General features: G+C 35.1%; 2 protein-coding genes across 2 annotated transcripts in view; one reads left to right on the forward strand and one right to left on the reverse strand.

Moving 5' to 3' along the window:
* LOC308652066 (ankyrin repeat domain-containing protein 26-like) overlaps positions 1–20,926 on the reverse strand; it is a 43,174-nt gene extending 22,248 nt beyond the window's left edge. Inside the window, exons 1-5 of the mRNA XM_081299763.1 lie at positions 20,806–20,926; positions 19,097–19,241; positions 8,663–8,876; positions 6,917–7,100; positions 6,015–6,140 (exon numbers count right to left, since the gene is read on the reverse strand). Of these exons, the coding sequence (XP_081155889.1) occupies positions 6,015–6,140; positions 6,917–7,100; positions 8,663–8,876; positions 19,097–19,226 (654 nt within the window). The 5' untranslated portion in view covers positions 19,227–19,241; positions 20,806–20,926. The remainder of the gene's footprint in view (positions 1–6,014; positions 6,141–6,916; positions 7,101–8,662; positions 8,877–19,096; positions 19,242–20,805) is intronic.
* Positions 20,927–21,093: 167 nt separating this feature from the next.
* Positions 21,094–23,419, forward strand: part of LOC308651248 (coiled-coil domain-containing protein 7-like) — a gene marked incomplete at its 3' end in the record, with an annotated part of 163,719 nt that continues 161,393 nt past the window's right edge. Inside the window, exon 1 of the mRNA XM_081298187.1 lies at positions 21,094–21,203. The remainder of the gene's footprint in view (positions 21,204–23,419) is intronic.

Raw genomic sequence — 23,419 nt, forward strand, 5'->3', positions numbered from 1 at the left:
TCCCATCTTTCCCAGGAATCTCCAAACTGCTTTCCAAATTGGCTGCACCAATTTGCAGTCCCACCAGCAATGTACAAGTGTACCCTTTTCTCCACAACCTCTCCAGCACTTATTGTTGTTTGACTTCATAGTGGCTGCCAATCTTACTGGAGTGAAATGGTATCTTAGGGTGGTTTTGATTTGCATTTCTCTGACTGCTAGAGATGGTGAGCATTTTTTCATGTGCTTATTGATTGATTGTATATCCTCCTCTGAGAAGTGTCTGTTCAGGTCCTTGGCCCATTTGTTGATTGGGTTATTTGTTCTCTTATTGTCTAATTTTTTGAGTTCTTTGTATACTCTGGATATTAGGGCTCTATCTGAAGTGTGAGGAGTAAAGATTTGTTCCCAGGATGTAGGCTCCCTGTTTACCTCTCTTATTGTTTCTCTTGCTGAGAAAAAACTTTTAAGTTTAATTAAGTCCCATTTGTTGATTCTTGTTGTTAACTCTTGTGCTATGGGTGTCCTATTAAGGAATTTGGAGCCCGACCCCACAATTTGTAGATCGGATCCAACTTTGTCTTCTATCAGATGCAGAGTCTCTGGTTTGATATCAAGTTCCTTGATCCATTTTGAGTTAACTTTTGTGCATGGCGAGAGAAAGGGGTTCAGTTTCATTTTGTTGCGTATGGATTTCCAGTTTTCCCAACACCATTTGTTGAAGATGCTATCCTTCCTCCATTGCATGCTTTTAGCCCCTTTATCAAATATAAGATAGTTGTAACTTTGTGGATCAGTCTCTGTGTCCTCTATTCTAAACCATTGGTCCACCCGCCTGTTTTGGTACCAGTACCATGCTGTTTTTGTCACTATTGCTTTGTAATATAGTTTGAAATCTGGTATCGCTATACCGCCTGATTCACACTTCCTGTTTAGAATTGCTTTTGCTATTCTGGGTCTTTTATTTTTTCATATGAATTTCATGATTGCTTTGTCAATTTCTACAAGATATGCCGTTGATATTTTGATTGGCATTGCATTAAACCTATAGAGAACTTTTGGTAATATCGCCATTTTGATGATGTTAGTTCTGCCTATCCATGAACAGGGTATGTTTTTCCATCTTCTAAGATCTTCATCAACTTCTCTCTTTAGGGTTCTGTAGTTTTCATTATATAAATCTTTCACCTCTTTTGTTAGGTTAATTCCCAAGTATTTTATTTTTTTTGAGGATATCTTGAATGGAGTGTTTTTCCTCATTTCCGTTTCCGAAGATTTGTCGCTGATATACAGAAATGCCTTTGATTTATGCGTGTTGATTTTATATCCTGCCACTTTGCTGAATTCATTTATTAGTTCTAGTAGTTTCTTTGTAGACTCTTTTGGGTCTTCTAGGTATAGAATCATGTCATCTGCAAATAGTGATAATTTAAGTTCTTCTTTTCTAATTTTTATGCCTTTAATTTCTTTCGTCTGTCTAATTGCTCTGGCCAGTGTTTCGAGAACTATATTGAATAGAAGTGGAGATAGCGGGCATCCCTGTCTTGTTCCGGATTTTAGAGGGAATGCCTTCAACTTTTGTCCATTCAGAATGATGCTGGCCTGAGGCTTAGCATAGATAGCTTTTACAATGTCAAGGTAGGTTCCTGTTATCCCTAATTTTTCTAATGTTTTGAACATAAAGGGATGCTGTACTTTGTCAAATGCTTTCTCTGCATCTATCGAGATGATCATATGGTTCTTATCTTTAAGTCTATTGATGTGGTGAATAACATTTATTGATTTCCGTATGTTGAACCATCCTTGCATCCCAGGGATGAATCCTACTTGGTCATGGTGCACAATTTTTTTGATGTGTTTTTGTATTCGATTCGCCAGAATTTTATTGAGGATTTTTGCATCTAGGTTCATTAGAGATATTGGTCTGTAGTTTTCTTTCTTTGAGGTGTCTTTGTCTGGTTTCGGAATCAGGGTGATGTTGGCCTCATAGAATGAGTTTGGAAGAGCTCCCTCTTTTTCTATTTCCTGAAATAACTTGAAAAGTATTGGTTTTAATTCTTCTTTAAAGGTTTTGTAAAACTCCGCTGTATATCCATCCGGTCCTGGGCTTTTCTTGGTTGGTAGTCTTTTGATGGCTTCTTCAATTTCATCCATTGATATTGGTCTGTTCAAATTGTGTGTATCCTCCTGACTCAGTCTGGGCAAATCATATGACTTAAGAAATTTATCGATGTCTTCACTATCTTCTATTTTGTTGGAATATAGGTTTTCAAAATAATTTCTAATTGTCTTCTGTATTTCTGTAGGATCTGTTGTAATATTGCCTTTTTCATCCCGTATGTTAGTAATTTGAGTTCTCTCTCTTCTTCTCTTCGTTAGCATGGCTAAAGGTCTGTCGATCTTATTTATTTTTTCGAAGAACCAACTTTTAGTTTTGTTAATTTTTTCAATAGTTTCTTTTGTTTCAATTTCATTGATTTCTGCTCTAATTTTAATTATTTCTAGCCTTCTGCTACATTTGCTGTTGTTTTGCTCTTCCTTTTCTAGGGCTTTGAGGTGAAGTGTGAGCTCATTTATTTGTTGGTTTTTTCTTTTTTTGAGGAATGACCACCAGGCGATGAATTTTCCTCTTAAAACTGCTTTCATTGTGTCCCATAGATTCCGATATGTTGTGTCTGTATTTTCATTTATCTCTAAGAATTTTTTAATTTCCTCCTTTATGTCTTCTGTAACCCATTGATCATTCAGTAACATATTGTTCATTTTCCATGTGATGTAGGATTTTTCCTTCCTTCTTTTATCATTGATTTCCAGTTTCATTCCATTATGATCAGATAAAATGCATGGTATTATCTCCACCCCTTTATATTTACTGAGGGTTGCCCTATGGCATAATATATGGTCTATTTTTGAGAAGGATCCATGTGCTGCTGAGAAAAAAGTATATCCATTTGATGATGGTTGATATATTCTATATATGTCAGTTAAGTCTAGGTTGTTGATTGTGATATTGAGTTCTATAGTTTCTTTATTCAATTTTTGTTTGGAGGATCTGTCCAACGGTGAAAGAGGTGTGTTGAAGTCACCCATAATTATTGTGTTGTGGTCTATTTGATTCTTGAACTTGAGGAGAGTTTGTTTTATGAATGTCGCAGCACCATTGTTTGGTGCATAAATATTGATAATTGTTATGTCTTGTTGGTGAATGGTTCCTTTTAACAGTATATAATGACCTTCTTTATCCCTTTTGATTAACTTAGTCTTGAAGTCGATTTTATTCGATATGAGGATGGCCACTCCTGCTTGCTTACGAGAACTGTGTGCATGGTATATTTTTTCCCATTCTTTCACCTTCAGCCTGTGTATGTCTCTTCCAATCAGATGTGTCTCCTGGAGGCAGCATATTGTTGGATTTGTTTTTTTAATCCATGATACCAGCCTATGTCGCTTTATTGGAGAGTTTAGGCCGTTAACATTCAGAGTTACTATTGATATATGGTTTGAACTTCCATCCATGTTTGAATGTTTATCCTTTTTTTTTTTTTTAAATATTTAGTTTGTTTCTCCGTGATTATCTTTCCCCTCGCCCTCTGTCTTTACTGAGGCACTTCCCACTGATGGTTTTGGTTATTGTTTTTCATCTCTTCCTCGTGTAGTGTTTTGCTCAAAATGCTTTGCAATGCAGGTTTTCTGGCTGCAAATTCTTTTAGCTTTTGTTTATCATGAAAGATTTTTATTTCGTTGTCGTATCTGAAGCTTAATTTTGCTGGATACAGAATTCTTGGTTGGCATCCATTGTCTTTCAGTGTTTGAAATACGTTGTTCCAGGATCTTCTCGCTTTCAGCGTCTGTGATGAAAAATCCGTTGTCAACCTTATTGGTTTACCCCTAAATGTAATCTGTCTCTTTTCTCTTGTAGCTTTTAATATTTTCTCCTTGTTCTGTATATTGGATAGCTTCATAACAATGTGTCTTGGCGTTGGTCTACTGTGATTTTGTGTGCTCGGTGTCCTGTATGCATCTACAATTTGTATATCTGTTTCCTTTTTTATTTCTGGAAAGTTTTCTGTAATTATCTCATTCAGCAGGTTATTCATTCCCTTGGCATGAATCTCTGTGCCTTCCTCTATCCCGATGACTCGTAAGTTTGGTTTTTTTAAGTTATCCAAAATCTCTTGGATGTTTTTCTCGTGATTTTTAACCAGCCTATCTGAGTTGGCTAGACTCTTTTCAAGTTGATATATTTTGTCTTCATTATCTGACGTTCTGGCTTCTACTTGCTCCACTCTGTTAGTGATACTCTCGATTGAGTTTTTAATTTGGTTTATCGTTTCCTTCATTTCTAGAATTACTGTTTGATTATTTTTTATAATCTCTATCTCCTTATAAAGATGCTTAACTTCTTCTTTTAGCTGTTTATGTAACTCATTCTCAATGTGTTCTTTCGCTGCTTGAATTTGCTGTCTCGTATCCTCTTTGAGGTTCCATTCCATCTGTCTAAGGTGTTCCTTGAGGTCTTTATATGACCATTTTTCTGATGACTCTAGGTCCTCTTGAATATTTAGGCTGTCCTGCATTGCTTGTACTCCTCTTCTTCCTTGCTTCTTGAAGCTGCTCATGTTGCTTCTTGTTCTGGTTGACTGCTGGGTTACTGTTATTTTCCTATAAATTTATTTGATGCTAGGGAGGAAAGGTATTAGAAGGGAAGGGAAGAAGTCACTAAGGAGAATGAGAGTAGGCAGGTAGAATTCAAGGAAGGGGTGATAAGAAAAATGAAAAGACAAAAGAAGAAAGAAATAGGAACTAAAAAAGAACAAAAATTTAAAAAAATATTAATAATAATTAAAAAAAATAATAAAATTGAGATTAGAAGAGAAAGAAGGAGGAGAAAAAAAAAGAAAAGAAAGAAAAAACAAGATTGAAAAATGAAGATGAAAGAAAAACCCCAATCAATCAAAAAAAAAGAAAAAACAAACAAACAAACAAACAAAAAAAAACAAAACAATAAAAAAGACTAATAAATGCCGTCTTAGAGTTTGATTAACTTCTCTTCCACTAGGTGGCACTGTGCCCCCCAGGTCAGGTCTTTCCCATCAGTACTCGGGAACCAATCACTGTGCAGCAGCTCCTCCCAGACTGGGCGAGTCTCCAATCCTGAGTGCCTAGGGCCTCCTCTTGTGTCCAAACACTTCCACTTTTCCTCTAGCCAGGCCCCTCTCACCACAATACTGGCTACAGGCCAGGTCTGCTGCTCCCGGGAGCCCTGTTTTCATGAACGACTGGGCTCACTCCTCCAGATTGCCATTCCCTCAGACCCTAAGCTTGTAGAGCTTGGTGCTGAGAATCCTCAGCGAATTTTGCTTGCCCTCCTGTAGCCACACCCCCGTAGCTGGTGCAAGAGACCTCAACAGCCAGCCCTGGAGGGAGCGGCAGTCCCGCAGCACCTCTGACTCCCTTGGGCTGGCTGTAGCACTCTCGGGAGAGCTGGGAGGGGCTCTTAAGGTTTCCCTGATGCGTGGAGAGGGAGAACCAGGAGACCACACACCTGCTGCAGCAGGCTTCAATGAATTTATCTCCTCCGCCGCAGTCCTGCCACGCCAGCCCTCTGCCACAGTGGTGTCCTCAGCAAACGGCTGCAGTTCGCCTCCCCCTGCCGGGCGACCAACGCCTCGGGCGGGTCCCCACTGTCTCCCAAGCCCCGCCTGGACCCTGCGGCCACTACCCACGAAGGCCCGGCAGGCATCCACCTCCGGGGAATGAGAAGCGCTGACCAGCCGCCTCAGCCGGATAGCTTAATGCTGAGTCGCAGCTGTCTGTCTTAGCTTTTCAGACGCGGTGGTGCGGGGCACGGAACAGGAGGGGCTTACTCACTTCCCGCCGCCATCTTTCTCCTCTCCCAAATATATGCATTATGTCTATAAATATATGATTTAAAAATTCTCTGTATTTTCCATGATGTGTATAGCTGGTTTTAAAAAATATGCCATATGCAAATACATGTATATATATATATTTGAAAATAATTAAGAAAATACCTCAGAACTCATTTTCTCTTGTGTCGTTTCTATCTCCTTTTGTTTGCAAAGAATCCCATCTTGTAATATTCTGACATTCTCTTTTTGAGAAAGTTGCCTTTGGATGTCATTTCGTTCCTCTAAAACCTAGGGATACATTTCATTAAGTTTTTGGTCTTATACCATTGTGGGGGAAAGTTTAAAAACTTAAATGAAAGCAGAATCTTAAAAAAAATGTTAAAAGGAAGTTATTAAATCACACGGCCTTTTATCCCACATACATTACTCAAATGATAACTGATAAATAACAGCAACATTATTCAAGGATCAAAATAGTTCTTAAATACAGGCAGAGATAACATTTTGAAATACAATTTTCTTTACAAAAAGTTTAGTTTCAAAGCCAGGTTGTATTTTAACATAAAAATGCTTAAATTAATTATTTGTTAGTGATTAATCTCAACTTACCTTCCATACGTTTATTCAGAAAACATATACTAAGCACCTAGGAGATGCTAAGATTTACAAATAAATAATTTTATCCATATATTACAATTTATTTAGGTTGAATTAATATTTTGTTTTCAACTTTAATAATAGAGTCATGTGTTGGATGACAATGTTTTGATCAACAACCAGTTTTGATCAAGAATGGTGATACTTCAAAAATATATTGCCTTGTGATGTGGTAGATATCTTAATTTCATGTAAACATATCCTTATGATGTTTGCATAATGATGAAACTGCTGAAGAACACATTTCTCAGATAATATCTCTGTTAAGTGATGTATGACTACATATATATGTATGTGTGTGTTTATATATGTAATATATATGTATATATATGTAATTAAGGGGACATTATAAGTGATATTAATGAAATAAAGTTAGAGATAAAAATTTTTACCACAGATTAATTTACCTGATTCAAATTCTTTCTTACTGTCTTCAACTCCATATCTAATGTTCTAAGAGATATTTTAAGCTGTTGTTTCACTTGAACTTCTTTATTATATTGCTCTTGTTTTTCTCTTAACTGTTCCTCTATTTTTTCATAAAGCCAATCGGTATTTTTTCTCTTCTCCTGTTCTTGTTTTAAGGTAAATCTGCAGTTAAATATAGTTATCTTAAAATTTATTTTGTTAGAAAATAAAAAGTTCATTTTGTGATCTGGCTTTTCACATGCTGATTTATTATCTTAATAAGATTTCTATGTTCTTGAATATTTTCCTTTCTAGTTCTTGTGTTTTTAATTTCTCACTTCAATTTTTTCCAAAGGATATACAAACTTGAAAGTTAATAATGGAAAAAAAGCCTGAAATTTGGTGAATGTTAATTACTAGCAACTCTGGTAAATGTTATGTAAAAGAAATTTTGAAATTATTCAGTCAAGTTATATATTGAAAATTATCTTTTGTACACAGTCATGATTATTCCTCAATTAAAACAGATTTAAAGTTAATTATTCTTTAAAGTTATTGTTTACAGACATGCCTATATATTCATGAGAAATAAAATTTTATCTTCATGAAGCATTATAGGTATCCCCCAAAATGATTTACAGTGCACAGATGTTTTTCATACCATATCTCTCTCTCTCTCTCTCTCTCTCTCTCTCTCTCTCTTTATATATATATATATATATATATATATATATATATATATATATATATACACACACACACACATACACACACACACATTATGAGAAGCCAACACTAGTCTAAGGAGTCTAATAACTGTTATCATACTTTTTATGTTTCTTTTTCTGTAACACTTTCAACTTATCTTGCTGATAATTATTTATTTTATAAAATTGATTTGTAATAAGACAGGATCTAATAATTAATTGAATAATAATGAGTAATATGTTCTCTAAACATAAGAGTTTGGATTAATTTTGTTAAAAATTTTGCAAGAGAGATGTTGAGTTAACTAGCTGGTAATCACTTTCATTTTACTTTTTATTTCATATATGTTAAGAATAAAATCACAGCTGGGTCAAGCTCAGTGATATAGTATTTGCCTAGAATGCATAAAGTCCTTGGTTCAATCCTCAGCAAAATAGCATATGTGCATGTACACAAACACACACACATACCCCAAAAAACCCAAACCAAAAAAAATTGTATAAATCAAAAGATTTTTTTCTGGATTGAGAAAAAATGGTTATTTGCCACTGCTGGTGGCACTATAAATTAACATAAACTTTCTTGAAGAAAATACAGAAATATTGATCAAAGATCCTTTTGAAAAGTTTATGAACTTTAGCCAAATAATTTTATATTAAATTTATTCAAAGTAAATCATTAGAAATATAGACAATTATTAATTTAAATAATGTTCCTTACAACCATATTTGCAATACAAAAAATATTAAAAAATCAGAGTTCTACTCACTAAATAAGTAGTGAAATTTTTCTACTGTTGTATCCCATATAGCCATTAAAATTGTAACTTGGAATAATATTCCTTTAATTATTAGAAGTATTTATACTGAAAAATTGATTTCCAATGTTTCATAGTCCACAAGATTGAGACATTTTCTCCCCTACAAACCCTAGAAGGAGTAATTATAAAAACTCCTCTACATATCTGTAGTAGAAAGGAAATTGTTCAAACATTTCTTTAAAAAACAAACAAACAAACAAAAACTAGGCTATCATACCTTAGATTGCAAAGCTCTTGTTCCTGTTCTACTTTTTCATGCTCTAAGTGTGATTTCACTTCTTTTGTTTCTGAGAGCTCCTTTTGCAATCCAGTGACCTTATTTTCCACTTTTAAAATTTTTGCTTTAAGTAGTTTACAGTGATTTTTTTTAAGTTTTATTAATCTTTTAAATGAATGAACTGCATCACAGATTTTTAATAGACTAACAGAATCTGTATCAGGGAGAAGAAAAAGATAGAAATAAAACATATGAGTATTTTTTTGTGAATAAAGGACTTCATTTTTACAATTGCTCATTCATATATTGAACTAATGTGTACTGAGGGCCTACAGTATGGAACACATTATATTAAAGCTCTGCAGACAAAACATATGACTCTACTCTGTTTTATCTTAAAGTCTACTGAAGAAGAATGACAAAGAAAATGACCAATATAAATTAAGATATATACTGTAAGAAAATAGAGTTCTAGGATCACATCAGGGAACTGGATCTCTACCTGGCCTGGGAAAATATCCCTGAGGAAGAGATGGCTATCATGAGAAATGAAGGATGAGGAGAAAGCAGTTAGGCAAAGGATGAGGAAGAGAATTCTAGCCAATCGATAGCTGAGGATTTTGGCAATCTGCTTCTAGTCCAAATGGAGTAATAGGCAGTACTGATTTCCATTTCAAAATCAAAACAGACAAAATACCTTAAATAATAAATTTTAAGATGACAGACTTGAAGAAAATGATACCTGAGTAGACAGGATACAAAGGAAGTAAGCCTTTTTAATATCTTAGCTTTCTGCTCTGACAGTTTTCAGGCCATGACACAATGAGAAGAAACTGAGTCCACTTGACCAGACTCAAGCAGAGGGGCTAAAGCTGAGAGTCTGGTAAAACAAGTCAGATAGAGATCACAGAACATAACACTAAAGATGAGAGATCAGAGCCTGGTGCAGTGGTGCACTCCTGTAATCCCAGTGGTTCAGGAGCCTGAGGCAGAAGGATTTTGAGTTCAAAGACAACCTCAGCAAAAGCAGGGCATTAAACAACTCAGTGGAGCTCTATCTCTAAATAAAATACAAAATAGGGCTGGGAATGTGCTCAGAGATCAAGGACCCCTGAGTTCAATCCCCAGTACCCCCCCCCCCCCCCTTAAAAAAAAGGGAGAGAGTAAAAGCACTGAGAAGAGCCCTGGAGATCTGCAGAGGGTCCACCTTGAATATTTAGCAGAGTAACAAAGAATGCATGTGTGCCAGGAAATTGAGACTGAGGGAAAAAAACAACTGAAAAACTTGGAGGAAACTGTGCCTGTGCTCACATAATGCCAGGAAGAGAGCCCATTGCCATCAGCCAGGCTGCAAAGACTCGTGATTCACAGGAAATGGATAAAGTAATAAGAAAGGCAAACCTCAGCAGTGGGGAATCCACTCTAGGATGAGCGCTGCTCTGGTACACCTAACAAATGACAAAAACAAGACCAGGAAGGATCAAGCTGTTTGTAAGTAACTAAACTGTAAATCAAAATAAATTTCAAAAAAAAAATTGAGGCATGAATAATATGTTTTAAAGCCTGATTACATTTGTAGAGAATGCAACAACAAGTGTGATGGCAGACAAACCTAACTATAGCTGACTCTGAACAATATGGTTGAAACTGTGTAGGTCACTGATATGAGCACTTATTTTTCTTTTGGAGGTTTGAGATAATTTGAAAAAAGTTTCAGAAAAACCACATAATCTAGAAGTATTGAAAAAAACTAAGAAAAGTTATGTCAGGAATACATAAAACATATGTAGTTGTAGATAATGGTCTGTTTTATCATTTATTATAATAAGATATATACAAATTTACTATAAAAAGTTAAAATTTATCAAATTTATGCACACAAGCAGACTATATCTGGTATAAACATCAAAAGAAAAGTAAAAAAAATTAAGATGTTGGATAACTGTACTACTGTAATAATTCATAGCCACCTCCGTTGCTACCAGGGAGCTCAAGTGTGTCAAGTATCTGCTTATTCACAATGATAAAAGGCTCAATTAACTAAGGTAACATACAACCCTGCATGATTGTGCATCTAATAACAGTTTCAAAATACATGAGGCAAAACTGATAGAACTTCCAAAAGAAATAGAGAAATCACAAGTGTCATCTGAGATTTCAATATCTCTTATTCAATAAGTGATAGAACAAGTAGGCAGAAAATCAGCAAGAATATAGCATTCTTGAACACCATTCTTCTTAACAAAATAGAACATGTTTTAAGACCATGCAATAAATCTTTGTAAATGGATTAAGTAAAAATGATTTAAGGTATGAAAAAAAAATATATGTATATGGTTGTGTCCTAGAATATGCTGTTTTTAAGTCCTTTGGGTATAAAACAAGGAGTGGGGTAGCTGGTTCAAATGGTGGTTCCATTCCCGGTTTTCCAAGGATTCTTCAGACTGCTTTCCATTATTGGCTATACAAATTTGCATTCCTGCCAGCATTGTATGAGTGTGCCTTTCCCCCCACATCCTCGCCAACACTTATTGTTGTTTGTATTCTTGATAGCTGTCATTCTGACTGAAGTGAGATGAAATCTTTGACTAATTTTTAAAATTATTTTTTGTTTTAATTAGTTATAATGACAGTACAATGCACTTATATACTTTGATATATCCTACATAGATGGGATATAATTTCTCATTTTTCTGAGTGCGCATATTGTAGAATCATATTGGTCATACAGTCACATATATACATAAAGTAATAATGTCTGTTCTTTGAGTAATTTTGATTTGTATTTTTCTAATTGTTAGAGATGTTGAATATTTTTTCATATATTTGTTGATTGATTGTATATCATCATCTTCTGAGAAGTGTCTCTTCAGTTCCTTCACCCATTTATTGATTGGGTTATTTGTTTTTTGGTGTTAAAATTTTTAGAGTTCTTTATATATCCTAGAGATTAGTGCTGTATCTGATGTGCGTGTGGTAAAAATTTGCTCCCAAGATGTAGGCTCTCTATTCACTTCACAGATTGTTTCTTTTACTTAGAAGAAGCTTTTGGGTTTGAAGCCATCCCATTTATTGATTCTTGATTTTAATTCTTGCACTATAGGAGGCTTATTAAGGAAGTCGGGGGCCTAATCTGACATGATGGAGATTTAGGCCTACTTTTTCTTCTAATGGCATAGTTTCTCTGGTTTAATTCCTAGGTGTTTGATCCACATTAAGTTGCGTTTTGTGCATGGTGAGAGATAGGGTTTAATTTCATTTTGTTGCATATGTATTTCCAGTTTGCCCAGCACCATTTGTTGAAGGTTATCTTTTCTCCAATATATGTTTTTGAAGCTTTTGTCTAATAGAAGATAACAGTAATTATGTGGATTTGTCTCTGAGTCCTATATTCTGTACCATTGATCTACAAGTCTATTTTGGTGCCAATACCATGTTGTTTTTGTTACTATTGCTTGTAGTATAGTTTAAGTTCTGGTATAGTGATGACACCTGCTTCACTCTTCCTGCTAAATCCGCTTTAGCTATTCTGGGTCTGTTATTTTTACAGATGAATTTCATGACTGCTTTTTCTATTTCTATGAGGAATGTCATTGGGATTTTGATTGGAATTGCATTAAATATGTATAATGCTTTTGGTAGGATGGCCATTTTGACAATAATGGTCATATTTGACAATAATTCTGCCCATCCAAGAACAAGGCAGATCTTTCATCTTCTATGGTCTTATTTAATTTCTTCTTTAGTGTTTTGTAGTTTTCCATGTAGAGGTTTTTTACCTCTAAATTGATTCCCAAGTACTTTATTTTTTGTTTGAGGCTATTGTAAATGGGGTAGTTTTTATCGTTTCCCTTTCAGAAGTTTTATCACTAATGTACAGAAATGCTTTTAATTAATGGGTGTTGATTTTATATCCTGCGACTTTGTTGAATTCATTTACTAGTTATAAAAGTTTTATGATGGAATTTTTTTGGTCTTCTAGGTATAGAATCATATCATCGGCAAATAGTTATAATTTGAATTCATCTTTTCCTATCATTATCACTTTAATTTCTTTCATCTGTCTAATTGTACTGGTCAGTGTTTCAAGAACTATGTTAAATAGAAGTGGTAAAAGAGGGCATCCCTGTCTCATTCCAGTTTTTAGAGAGAATTCTTTCAATTTTTTCATTTAAAATGATGTTGGCCTGGGGCTTAGCATAGATAGCTTTTATGATGTTGAGGTATGTTCCTACTATCCCTAGTTTTTCTAGTGTTTTGAACATGAAGGGGTGCTGTATTTTGTCAAATGCTTTTTCTAAATCTATTGAGATGATCATATGATTCTTATCTTTAAGCCTATTGATGTGATGAATTACATTTATTGATTTCCGTATGTTGAACCAATCCTTGCATCCCTGGGATGAACCCCAGTTGATCGTGGTTCACTGTCTTTTGATGTTTTTGTATTTGATTTGCCAGAATTTTATTGAGAATTTTTGCATCGATATTCATTAGAGATATTGGTCTGAAGTTTTCTTTTCTTTTCTTCTTTTTCTTTTTGATATGTCTTTGCCTGCTTTTGGAATCAGGGTGATATTGATCTCATAGAATGAGTTTGGAAGTGCTACCTCTTTTTCTGTTTCATAAAATAATTTGAGGAGTATTGTTATTAGTTCTTCTTTAAAGGTCTTATAACTCAGCTGTGTATCCATTCAGTCCTGGGGTTTTCTTGGTTGGCAGGCTTCTGATGACATCTTATATTTTATTGCTTGAAATTGATCTGTTTAAATTGTGTATATCATCCTGATTCAATTTTGGCAAATCATATGACTCTAGAAATATGTTAATGTCTTTGATATTTTCTATTTTATTGGAGTACAAGTTTTCAAAATAATATCTAATTATCTTCTGTATTTCTGTAGTGTCTGTTGTGATATTTTCTTTTTCATCACATATATCAGTAATTTGAGTTTTTATGCATGGCTAAGGGTTTGTCAATTTTATTTATTTTTTCAAAGAACCAATTTTGTGTTTTGTCAATTTTTTTCAACTCTTCCTTTTGTTTCAATTTAATCTCTGGTTTTAATTATTTCTTGTCTTCTACTGCTTTTGGTGTTGATTTGTTCTTCTTTTTCTAGGGCTTTGAGATGTAATGTTAAATCATTTATTTGTTGACTTTTTTTCTTTTAATAAATGAAGTCCATGCAATAAATTTTCCTCTATAGTATTGCCTTCATTGTGTCCCAGAGATTTCAATATATTGTATCAGTGTTCTCATTAACCTCTAAGAATTTTTAATCTCCTCCTTGATGTCCTTTGCAACCCATTGTTCATTTAGTAGCATATTATTTAGTCTCCAGGTGTTGGAGTAGCTTTTATTTTTTATTTTATCATTAATTTCTCATTTCATTACATTATGATGTGATATAATGTAGGATAGTATCTATACTTTTTTGTATTTGCTAAGATTTGCTTTGTGGCATAACATATGGTCTAATTTGGATAAGGATCCATGTGCTGCTGAGAAGAAAGCGTATTCTTTCATCGAAGGATGAAATATTCTATATATGTCTGTTAAGTCTAAGTTATTGATTGTATTATTTAGTTCCATAGTTGCTTTTTTCAGTTTTTTTTCCTTTGGTAGATCTATCCAGTGTGAAAGAGGTATGTTAAAGTCACCCAGAATTATGTGTTATGGTCTGTTTGGCTCTTGAACTTGAGAAGAATTTGTCTGACAACATAGATGCTCCATTGCTTAGGGCATAAATACTTATAATTGTTATGTCTTGTTGGTGTATGGTTCCCTTGATCAGTATGAAGTGTTAATCCCTCTTGATTAACTTTAGCTTGTTGTCTACTTTATTTAGGATGGTGATGTAAACCCTTGCTTGCTTCTGCAGTCCATATGAGTGGTTTGATTTTTCCCAACCTTTCATCTTCAGTCTGTGGATGTCTTTTCCTATGAGTCTCTTAGAGGAAGCATATTTTGGGGCTTTTTAAAAAATCCAATCTGCTAGCCTACGTCTTTTGATTGTTGAGTTTCATCCATTAACCTTCAGGGTTATTATTGAGACATGATTTGTATACCCAGCCATTTCTGTTTATTTTTTGTGCTTGACTTGGTATCTCCTTTGTTTTGTTTTTCCTTTAGTGTAATACCTCCCTCTGCTGATTTTTATTGTTGTTTTTCATTTTCTCTTAATGGAATATTTTGCCGAGTATGTTCTGTAGTGCAGGCTTTTGAGTTGTAAATTATTTAACTTTTGTTTATCATGGAAGGTTTTTATTTCATCATCAAATCTAAAGCTTAATTTTGCTGGATATAAGATTCTTGGTTGGCATCCATTTTCTTTCAGAGCTTAATAATGTTGTTCCAAGATCTCTTGGCTTTGAGGGTCTTGGTTGAAAAATCTGCTGAGATACAAATTGGTCTTTCCCTATATGTGATCTGATTTCTCTCTCTTGTGGCCATTAAGACTCAATCCTTATTCTGTATGCTAGGAATTTTCATTATAATGCTCCTTGGTGTAGATCTGTTGTAATTTTGTAAATTTGGGTTCCTCTTGTATTTGATTTTCCAATTCATTCTTTGTGTTTGGGAAATTTTCTTATATGATCTCATTGAAGAGATTGTGCATTCCTTTGGTTTGAAACTCTTTGCCTTCCTTTATCCCAATAACTCTTATATTTGGTCTTTTTATGTTATTCCATAATTCTTGCATATTCTGATCATGGTTTCTTTCCATCTTCACTGTGTGGGACAACTTTATTTTCCAGATTGTATATTTTGTCTTATCTGATTTCTGTCTTCCAAGTGATTTAGTCTATGGTGATGCTTTCTATTGAATTTTTTTATTTGGTTTATTGTTTCCTTTAATTCAAGGATTTCTGATTTTTTTCCAGAATCTCTATCTCTTCCTTGAAGTAATCTTTTGCTACCTGTATTTGCTCCTTTGTCTCTTTGTTAATGTGATCAATGGCTGCCCATATTTGCTCCCATATATTTTTATTGGTGACCTCAATGGTTGTCTTTATTTGCTATCTTATCTCTTTGATGGAGTAATCAATTTTTGCCTGTAGTTGCTCATTAAGTCATTCTTTAATTCACAGATCATTTTAATTATGAACATTCTGATCTCCTTCTCTGACATTTCATCAACTGCACTGCCCATAGGTTCTGTTATTTTAGTGTCCTGGTTTGTTTGGGGCACTTTCCTCCCTTTTTTTTCTCATGTTGTCTATGTGTCTTCCTTTCTTGAAGTGTGGATCTGAGGTACTACAGTTTCTACCCTATAATCTTGTAGTATCTGTGCAGATTATCAGTACCTCACTTTGGTGTTGGGTTTCCAGACCCTGCCAGTGTCCCACGATGGATGCTACTGCAACTAAAGGTAGTGGCAACAGTAGAAGAGGTAATTGAGATTGCAGTGGAAGTGCTCCAAGATGGATGCAATGTCTGTTTCAGAGATGGGGTTGAAGGGGTGGGCTTTACACTGGCTTTGGGACTCCTGTTCCTAGAGAAGCTGCTTCTAGGCCCTGTCTGTAGTCACAAGATAGAGGCTACTGCATGGTAGAGGCTACTGCATGGCAAGGGCTATGGCAATGGATGCAGTGTCCCAAGATGGAAATGGGTTAGGCCTGGGCTCCCAGATTGGGGAGGTAGTCTTGGGCCTGGGTCTGAGCTCCAGCAGGGTTCTCTGGTGTCATGATGGCCCAGGGTAGGCCCTGCACAGGTTGGTGGAGGCAGATCTGGGCCGGGCCTGAGCTCTGACGGGGCATAAAATTAAATAGAAAGCAGAAAAAGATACAGAAAACCAGTGAAATCAAACAGTTTGAGAATGTTTTAGTGAGGTTTTTCCTAACCAGAACAATTGTAGAGGAGAAAACGTTTATTGGGGGCCTCATGATTTCTATGGTCTCAGTCCATAAAAAGCAGACTCTATTCCTTGGGACTCGAGATGAGGCTAGACATCATAGTGGAAGAGTGTGGTAGAGGGAAGCAGCTTACATCATGTTCAGAAAACAGAGAGAGAGGAATCTCCCCTGACAAACACAAATTTATACCTAAAGCCACACCCCTAAGGCCTCATTTCCTCCATCCACACCCCACCTCCCTCAGTTACCAGTCAATTAATCCCATCAGGTGACTAACTCACTGATTGGATTAAGGCTGTTGTGACCCACTCGTTTCCTCTCTGAACCTTCTTGCATTGTCTCACATATGAGATACCTTTTTGGCGACACCTTATATTGAAACCATAACAGAGATCAATAAATGATAAACTTACCTAATTTCCATATAAAAATGTTGATTTTATGAAACTAGGGAATAAAACAGGCTAAGGAAGTTGGGAAGATGGGGAATGGAGACTGGCAGGTGCAGCTGGGTAGTAGGAATCACTTTTAAGTTTTTATTTATTTATTAAGAATAATTGTAGTTGATAATTACATTCCTTCAAAACAGTAAGTTCTCAAAACAAAGAAATAATAACTATCTGAGGTAACAGATATACCACTACCTTAATCAGATCATTACACCTTTTACATATATATTGAAATTTCACAGTGTACTCTATAATAGGTACACTTACTGTGTCGTTTAAAAGTAAAATAAATTTAAAAAAGAGAAAACAATTTACAACTTCATCAAAATATCTGAAATACAGATAAATCTGAAATGAAAAAAATGAAAATATCTATTCACTAAAAACTATAAAATACTACTGAAAAGATTAAAGCAACCTATGTAAATTGAAATACAGACTTTGGGAGTCAAAAGATTCCTTATTATGAGGTTAATTCTCCTTAATCTGTTTCCCAGAAAGCCGCTAGGCTTTCTGTTTGTTTGTTTGTTTTTAATGACAAGCTGATTCTATAATTCACATAGAAGGCTAGGAATATATCTCAGTAGTAGATTAATCCAGAATAGTCAAAATAACTCTGAAAAACAAAAACAAAATAAAAGGGATAGGAAGGCTTATTTTTCGTATTATAAATTGATAGAAATCAAAACAGTATAATGCTTGTATAAAGAAAGCCAATTAGATCTATGCAATACAACAGAGAATACAGAATTCTACCCACACATAAATAGGCAACATATTTTTGATAAAGGCACAGTTACAATGCAGGGGAGAAAAGACAGTTTTCGACATATGGTGCTGGAACAACTAGATATTCATATCCAAAAAGAAACTTGGCACCATATATACAAATAAACTTAAAATGGGTCACAGGTCTAAAAGTTAGGCCTAAAACTATAAAACATCTAGAAGAAAGCATAGAAGAAAATATCTTGTACTAGACATAGTTTTTTTTAGATAAGACACAAAAACTAAAAACCATAATTGAACAAATACATAATTTGGGCTTCATCAAAATTTTAAAAAGTGCTCTTCAGAAGATACTATAAAGAGGATAAAAAAAATCAAGCACAAACTAGGGAAAGAAACATTTGCCAGAAAAAAAATAGCTGAAAAAGAAAGTGGTATCCTGAGTATATAATGAGCTTTTAAAACTCAACAGATAGCACACAAACTAATTTTTTAAAATGGCAAAAGATTTGAAAAGATAGTTCACCAAAGAAGATATACAAAAGGAAAATAAGAATGTGGAAAGATATGAACATCAATAATCATTAGTATAATGTATATTAAAACCATATTGATACACATAATAGCCACCTATTAGAACAACTAAAATTACAAAAAGAAAAAAGAAAACAAAGCTGACTATACTATGAATTTGTGAAGATAGGGAGGAATTTGACCTGTCACATACTAGACTTCTGTGGGTGATAGATTTGTTAACTATCTTAATTATGGTGATTAAACCTATTTCTTATACATATGTCAAAACTTATCACATTGAACACTATACATGTGCAATTCATTATGTATCAATAATACCTTACTAGGACTATTGAAAACAGAAAGCTCTTTTGCAAGAACAAACATCTGAGCGTGTAATGACTGGACCACACAGAGAAGGATACAGCAAGAGAATTTAGATATTTTAAATGTAGAGTAATGAGAAGTGATAATTGTGTTAAGTAAGCAGTTAAAACAATTAGATCTGGATTTTAAAACATGTATAATAATAGGTGCAGAGCGGATCAGGGTTGAAGATGTGGTACAGCAGTGTGAAACAGTTCTATGGATGTTGCAGTATTTCAGACAATGGTAACCTGATCTGATGATGGCGAAGGCACAGGGGAGCAGCAGAGCCTTCAGAAACACTGAGAGTGCTATTCCCACTGAGCAAAAGTGCATGGGGAATTTTCATAGCTCTTTGGCTGACACTGTTCAGTACTTCTCATTCTATTTTCCTATAAAGCACATTTCTGACATGAATAGTACTCTAACAGATCAGTGTTTTATGGTGTTGTGATAAGAACGTGTGCATACATTACTATATCTAAATGAAAGGCCTTACATTTTGCAATAGTCCTACCTTTGCACTCCATTCTGTGTTGTTCAATTAGCAGCAAAATATTCTCATAATTATGGTAATGCAACTCACAATCCTCTGAAGCTGTTTCAGATGACTGAGTTACATCATCAAGGTCATCCATAGCATTCATTTGCTTGTTTTTTACCTATGAAAATAATACTATTTCAAAATGTTCCCCAAATATATATACCATATATTAATTGTACAGGATAATTATTCAGCTTTTTTATAATAGGCAGAAGCATAGGTACTTTAAAAAAATTTTTTTTGGGGTCAATAGGATACCTTTATCAATAGTTACTGTTTCTTAATAGCTTTTTCCAAAGAAAATGCCCTTAAATAGCAAAAGATTCTCCAAGTTTTTCATTTTATTTTTTATAAGATTTTTAAATTTATATTTTTATAATATATCATTTTGCCTTTAAAAATATACATTTTCAACGAAATGCTATTTCTTACAATACCTTGTTCTTTTTATTAGGTATTTTCTTTTTGGGCCTAAAAAGACACAAAATCTTTTCAGGTAAATATTAAATATGTAAAATACCAAGAATGTCTAAAACTATTGTCTTTTTACATAAAATCTCTGTATTTGTAATGTATTCATAAGTTTACAGGCTATTTAAAATAAAAATAATTTTTTAAAGGAGGATTCAACTATAAACAGAAAATATGAAATTAAGGAACAATGAATAATATTATTAATATAGTAAAGAATTAAATTTAAATCAAACTTTTGAGAGTTTAAGCAAAAGGAAAAACATGTAACTTTCAATATTTGATAGAAAGAAATACACCATCATTTTTGTTGTTGTTACTACTACAGAAGCAGCAACAAAAACATGTTTCTCATATGTATAAGAAACAGGTTTAATCACCATTGTTATCAATAAGAACACAGTTTTTCAGGCAGGAAAACCTATTTAGAAAATTATACTTAAGTCCTTATATGAAGAAGGCTTTTTCTAATAATGATAGAGAGGAATTATTAGCTTTTTCAGGACCTACTATGCAATTACTATAAACTGTGCCTGTGTTAAACTCATTTTAATTCTCACAATTCTGGGGAAGGTAACATTGGTATTTTATAAAGGAAAAAAAAAAAACTAGGTAAAAGACCAAGTAACTTGCCCAAGCCCATAGAACTAGATCCAGAATTAAAACCCAGGAATTCTGGCTCCACAACGTGTTTCAAAAAACACTGAGAAAGTAATATTTATCTTTCAGTGTTTTTAAGTGATATAATGGCAGATGAATCAATTTTATCATTCACAACAAGTAATAATTTCTGAATCTTGCAAATGCTTTTTTTGAAATAAAAATGCTTAGGCAATTTTGGAAACATACTTTCAATAAACTAAAGATTTATTTTTTCCTGAAGAAATTCACCAACAGCATGCATTCAACAAATATTTATTGAGCACACAATACATGCCAATGACACCGCTGACGCACGGAAACGAGGCTTTTATACTTTTGGACCCTACAACCTAACAGTAATCATCCGGGCAAGACTGTCACTGTAATGAAACAAAATTATCCCTTTTCCCTGCCCCACATCTAAACAACTATTAAACCGATAACAACTGATAATCAGAGCTACTCAAGAGGACACTGTCAAAGGCACGAGACTGCGTATGCCACTCAGCGTTCATTCCAGCCCATTTTATTTTATTTTTTTCTCAGAGACCCCTGGGCGGGTTTCTCACCAGGTCCTCGGCTTTCCGCGAAGCTGGAGCCCGGGCATCCGGGCATCCGCGGTTCTGGCGGTTTGGGCGTCTGAGCGCGTGCGCCAAGGAGCCTCGCAACACGCGACCTTGAGGACGTTGCAGTCGCTTTGCCAAGGCATCTAGGCAGGTCGGGGACCCGCGCCCTGTGGTTGTTGTTGCCGCCCTGGGACGGGACACAAAGGCCCGGCCTTTCTTTTCAGCACAAATGTCGGCTTGTAAAGGGTGGCGCCGGCGTCTGAGGGGTGTGCTGGCTTCCTTCCTCAAGGAAGTCTAGGAAGCTCGCAATTTCCAACTTTATCTTAGACAGTTTCCCGTTTTAGAATCAGCCTTGCCGAAGTAAAACTAGCAGTAACCCGGACTTGCAACCGCCTCTGCAGGTATTCGCCCGGGAGGGGAGCGGCGGTGAGGCCCTTTCCCCAGCCACAGAAGGCTTTCATTGGCTGCAAGGGAGGAGCGTCGGTACTTTGTCCCCTAGTTTTCCTGCCGCGTGAAGCAGTTGGCAGCTGTGCTGATCTTCTCCCCTCCCCATCTCTTCTTCCTCTCTTGAAGCCGGGGGCACTTTACCGTTAAACTATATCCCCAGCCCTTTTAATTTAATTTTTTAAAAAATGTTGAGACCGGTTCTCTCAATTGGTGAAGCTGGACTCAAATTTGCGATACTCCTGCCAAAGCCTACCCAGTCCCTGGGATTACAGTGTATGGGCGTAGTCGTTTTTAAATGATGGAAGATCTAAGGCAAATCACCTATTTCCCTAAACAGTGCTTCTTGATTCCTTCCGTCCGTCCGTCCGTCCTTCCTTCCTTCCTTCCTTCCTCCCTCCCTCCCTCTCTCCCTCCCTTCCTCCCTCCCTTCCTCCCTTCCTTCCTTCCTTCCTTCCTCCCTCCCTCCCTCCCTCCCTGTTTGATTAAAGGGTTTGAAATGAATATAAAATTAATCCTGAAGGGTAAGACCACAAAATATTTGTGGTAATGGTGGAAAGTGATCAATAAACTTGGGCAAGTTAATGGTGATAAAAAAAATCTACCTTTTAAGGTTGTTAGAAGGACTAAATGGGGCTAAATGTAATAAATATGTAAAATTCTTATTTTCTTGCTAATACACCTCATGTTACTGTTTATTGTATTTATGTGAACTTCATGGGTGCATTTTTTAGACTATTCTTTTGCACCAAGCAAAAGTTATATTCTTTTCTTACTGGTTTCTTGAAGCAGATCACATCTTACATCTCTGCCTTCCTGCCTGTAATCAGGCATACATAAAAACTTTTTTGTACCAATCTGAAGCAAGTTGCTCCATTTGTGTTAAAACTCCTTCCTTGTTTACTCAAAGATATTATCTGAACATTTTACTCTCTACCAGACAACTTTCCATTGGATCATTTTCATCAGCGTGTGTATGTGTGAGGGATGGATGCTGTAACAAAGTGGGGCTAACTTGGTGGCTTGAAACAGAAGTTTATCATCTCATAGTTCTGGAGGCTAGAAGTCCCAAATCAAGGTGTTGGCAGGGTTGGTTCCTACTGGAGGTGTTTAGGGAGACTGCATCCAAAACTTCTCTCCTAGCTTCTAGTGATGGATGGCAATCCTTGCTGTCCTTTGGCTTCTAAACACATCACTCCAATATCTGCCTTAGTCTTCACATGCATTCTTTTACATGTGTGTCTGGGTCCATGTTTTTTCTTTGGATAATAAAGTCACTGGATTAGGGCCCATTTTAATCTCATGAGCCCATTTTAACTTGATTACATCTGCAAAGACCCTCTTCCCACACAGTCACATTCACAGGTTCCGGAATTGGGATGTGAATTTAGTTTTTGGAAGGACACAATTCAACTCCAACAGCATACAAATATTCTTATATTTTAAAAAATCCCCTCCCTTTGACTACATATTTCCTCCCTCTAGTAAGAAACTGTTTACCCCTTTTTATAGTAAATTTTCTCTAGAGTTTGTATATTCACAATCCAGAGTCAATTATTTTCATTTTACCTTTCTCAGCATTTGACATAGTTCATCACTCATTCTTGTGTGATGTTTTCTTCACTTCGCTTTCAACATATCCCCTCTTAGTTTTACCTTATGGATAGTGGGCTACTCATTTTAAATACTGTTTCAGGTCCTCCTCTCTCTGACTTTGTTTTTGATGGAATTTCTTTGGCGATATAATTCCTTTAACACTTTTTGATGCATTACAATTATATAAGTTTAACTTTAGTTTCTGCATCATTTTTCTTATAACATTAATTTTACTTGAAGCATTAAGTCACAATTAGTGTGAGAAATATTTAAAAGTTGGGATGGAAGCCTGCGACTTAAATTTTATAAAGCACACATTTGGTATTGTCATCAACAATTTTCAAAAGAGCATTGTGTTCTCCCTTCAAATGAATTTTTGTGGGACATTGTCATCAAATATCTTTCCTAACTCATATTTGACTACATTTAAAACTTATTTGGCAGCTTTGTTTTTAACTAACTAGACTGTGTCGTTGGGTAGTAATAAAGCAGTTGTAGTTTTTAGATGAAGTAAAAGTTTTCAGCGAAGTCAAGGTATTTTTTGCTGTATTATTCACAATCCAGCAAGTATTAGCAA

Source organism: Spermophilus citellus (genome assembly GCF_964194105.1).
Source record: "Spermophilus citellus genome assembly, chromosome: 6".
Classification (NCBI taxonomy): domain Eukaryota; kingdom Metazoa; phylum Chordata; class Mammalia; order Rodentia; family Sciuridae; genus Spermophilus; species Spermophilus citellus.